Source organism: Chenopodium album, chromosome 5 (assembly GCF_948465745.1).
Source record: "Chenopodium album chromosome 5, dcCheAlbu1.1, whole genome shotgun sequence".
Taxonomy (NCBI): Eukaryota; Viridiplantae; Streptophyta; class Magnoliopsida; order Caryophyllales; family Amaranthaceae; genus Chenopodium; species Chenopodium album.
In genome coordinates, this window is record NC_137838.1 from 66,281,340 (window position 1) to 66,285,154 (window position 3,815).

The following is a 3,815-nucleotide window of genomic DNA, read 5'->3' on the forward strand; positions in this document are numbered from 1 at the left end:
CCTACGTGTTCACAACCACTCTGTTGTTGAGCCGACCTCATTTTACTCGTGACCCGAAATCACCCTGCCTATGTCATACACAATATCTATCCCTAATAAGCAACACTTGATCCAAATCTATGATCACCTCACTTGACTGTCACACCCCAATATTGTATAACATTAAAGATCAAAGATGACCAAATCAAAGATAGATTATGCAGAAAAGCATAAAACCATTGTCAAAGAATAAGTGATGCCTCAATATTAAAAGGGGAAAAAAAATAAAATTGAAAATTCAGGTATTTATTTGAAATTGCCAAATTAATAAAAGTGATTCTGATTGTATACGCAGTCTGTATATGGCTTGCTGGTGTTGCAGCATCTTATTCATAATACTACCTCCGTTTCATATTATTTGCAACGATTTACACATTTTTCTTCTCTACTTTATGTCAAATCGTTGCAAATAATATGTAACGGAGGTAGTATCATATTTATTATCTATACACCAGCGTCCCTTCATCTGAAAGCGAGCTAAAGTTATTCAGTCATTAGTCAATATATATTAACTATACATATAAATTGTACACAAGCTGAACAAAATCCAATAATCTTGGTAATTTTATAGAGTTTGCCGCACAGTAACACATAACATCCAGCATACCAAGTATACTTAACAAGCAACCATATTCGGAATCCAATCAACTCTTAGCTCTTACACAAGGTATAGAGAACAAATCTTATATTCACAAAACGCATCTACACAATTTTGTGGTTAGGCAAGACAGCATTGTACAGATGCCTTGATGAAAAGATAGTATCTAATTGTCCCCCTGCCTCAACATGCGCAAGATGGTAAGGAACAAGTTCAGGATGTCAAGGTAGAGTGTAACAGATGCCCAAATGTACTCGTCATAAGTGAATCGTTTAATCAAGTTATCGGTGTCATAAACGATGTAGCCTGAGAAGACTATGGCACTAAGTCCACCATAGATGGCAGTAGATGTAGACCCAAATGGGAAGAATGCCTACAAAGACATGGAAAAGGTGCATAACCATTAGCTAAGTATAAAAACTAACAAATTAAATCCGTCTTCTGTAATATACAACAAGCAATACCTGGAGAAGTCCAGCAAAAACAATGCCAACAAGGCTTGCAAACAAGACAGGTCCCAGGAAGCTGAAATCCTTGCCCCTTTTAGCAGCCCAGAAGGTGTAACCAGTTAGGGAACAAACAACAGCAGCCGTCAAAACCAATGCTTGAATCACAATTCTTCCTGCACATATCCCATATGTAAAAGTCAATACACTCAAGTCACATAAACAGAAACTGATTAAAGTGACACACATACCTTCAGTATTTGCACATGCTACTCCAATAGTAAGACTCAAGCAAACAGTAAATAGTCCAAGGAATATAAAGTTCTGAGGATGCTTTTGCTGGTAATGATATAACGGCCACAACACTGCACAAAACCACAAAAGATAATGATGAAAAATACTGTATAATTTTACCAAATAAAAATTGATGATTTTGATCATAGTTTACAGCAAAACACTCAAAGCTCAATATCCAAACAAATTGACATGCTAAAAAAAAATACAATTCATGACTTCTCTCTACATTTTAAGAAGATTCCAGCAACAGGTAATACGAAGTACTTATCTTAGATTACCAGAGCCAAAAACTCTTTCTGTTTTGAAAGGATACATCAAAGATAATTATTGGTTAAACAAGAAAGAACAAGCAAGCTATAAAAACCTATCGACATGAGATAGCTTAGATGTAGGACACTAGGACCAAGGACCCTCTTCACTAAAATTGAGATTAAGAATCTCATCCTTGCAACTATGACAAATCATGGGGTTTTAACATAATTGCAGACCTCAAATCAAAGAACTTAAACGTATGTCATCTCTATCCAAAAGGATTTGTAGTAAAAAAAAAGAAGGACGTAGGGCTGGATATGAAAAATCTGTTGCAAGTAGCATTACCACCTCCTACCATATCAGATTATCAGGTAGCTGTTGTTAGCTTATTGGATCATACAAAAAGTTCACTCTAGTTTGAAAATTTGCCGAGCATGACTGCATGAGCAATCTGTTTCAATTAGTGCCAGCCTCATGGCCCTCTTACTTCCTGATTCAAGGTATTAATCGAATATTTTAATGACTCTTCCAATTCATTAACCAATGCCTCATACTCCATCATCTCTTTCTTCCTGATACGCACCCCAATATTCATGCTGATATATACATACACACTATTGAGTATTGACATCCTAATCTACCTAGATAGACAAAATTCCTAAATCCAGCAAACCAAGAGTCTTTCTATTCTCAGATATACTAGCAGTCTCACCTTCTTAATTTCTCATACGACAATTCCGATAATCAGAAAGCATGGAAGTCACACTAAACATCGTAATGATCCTTCCCATTCATTAACGGTTGCCTTCTTATCGCCTATTTCTTCCTGATACACACCCCAATCAATACTCATACTGAAATTTCACAACCGATTAAAATGCCTAATCTAATCTACCAAGACAAACATAAATTTCCAAGATTTCAAAAATTGCACTGTACCCACCAAATCTCACTTTCATCTCAACATCTCCAATTCAACAAGTAAAACCACCAACAATTTCGTTAACAGCAATATTATCTCAAAATCCAATCTTTCCACTTAATCAATCAATCAATCAAATAACCCAAATCAAACAAATAATCAAATTGCTCACCTAAAATCAACCCAATCTAAATCCAAAAAAATAGCATACAAACACCACAAATTCAACCACAAAATCACACAACCAAAACACCCAAATCAATCAAACAATGAAATCTTACAAGAAAACCCAGAAAGAAGACTTACAGACAAAGGGCATGAAAGTGAAGAAGAGAAGAATAGCAGAATTCCCACGAAGAGTTTCATTGATGGGAGAATAAAGAACGGTGAGAAGAGAAACAAGAGTAGTCAAGACGAGCTGAGCAGAAAGGATGCCGTAAACCTTGCGAATGAAACCCCAACGCAATTGATTTTCGCCATAACCTAAACCTGGGTAAAGTGTTCCTTCTTCGATGTCCCCCTTAACTTCTAAGCCTGAATACATTTTTTATTATTTTTCCCAAATTTCTCAATTTTCTCTTCAGATCTCTGTTTGTCACTTTTGATCTTCTTGAAGATGAAGATGAAGATGAACAAATGACCGACTGTTTTTCTGGTATAATATCTTTCCTTTGACGGGTTCTATAATTATTATTTTAATTTGTTTTAGGGAAAAATTAGGTAGACAAAATTTAGGGTGTTAAATACCGCCGTCCAAATTTATTGCCACCGCCATCATTTCAAGCAAATTCACAATCTTGCGCTTACACTTTTTTTTTTTTCCATTTTCATTCTGTAACATTAGTCCATCAACCACAACCGTATCAACCACCACCTTCTACACCGCACATCCACAACGACGGCAAAAGTCAACGAGAAAGGGATAGTGATCGAGGTGGCTTGATGAAAAAAGAATCAAGGATCAATCGGAGCTACACGGTAACCGGTTTTGGGCTCCGGTTACCATGGTCAACCGGAGGTCAAAACCGGTTACCGTCCACGGTACCCGGAGGCCAAAACCGGTTACCATGGACGGTAATCGGAGCCTAATTCAAAATTTGCTCAATTTTCTTTTAAAAAAAATTAATATGGTGTGGCCGGTAACCGGAGGTGAAAACCGGCTGCCCACCACCGGTAACCGGAGGTGAAAACCGATTACCGGTGCGGTCAACCGGATTTGGTCGTCGGTTACCGGTGTTGGCAACGGTTTTCACCTCCGGTT

The 3,815-nt window shown here is 37.2% G+C and overlaps 1 protein-coding gene across 1 annotated transcript; it reads right to left on the reverse strand.

Annotated features, from left to right (window-relative positions):
- Positions 1-576: 576 nt before the first annotated feature.
- Positions 577-3,213, reverse strand: LOC145632180 (BI1-like protein). Its single transcript, XM_081684489.1, has 4 exons — positions 2,861-3,213; positions 1,335-1,448; positions 1,102-1,259; positions 577-1,010 (listed from the first exon to the last, which is right to left on the reverse strand). Exons 1-4 carry the CDS (start codon positions 3,096-3,098, stop codon positions 804-806), a joined length of 717 nt encoding a protein of 238 aa, XP_081540615.1. The 5' UTR covers positions 3,099-3,213; the 3' UTR covers positions 577-803.
- Between the last annotated feature and the right edge of the window lie 602 nt (positions 3,214-3,815).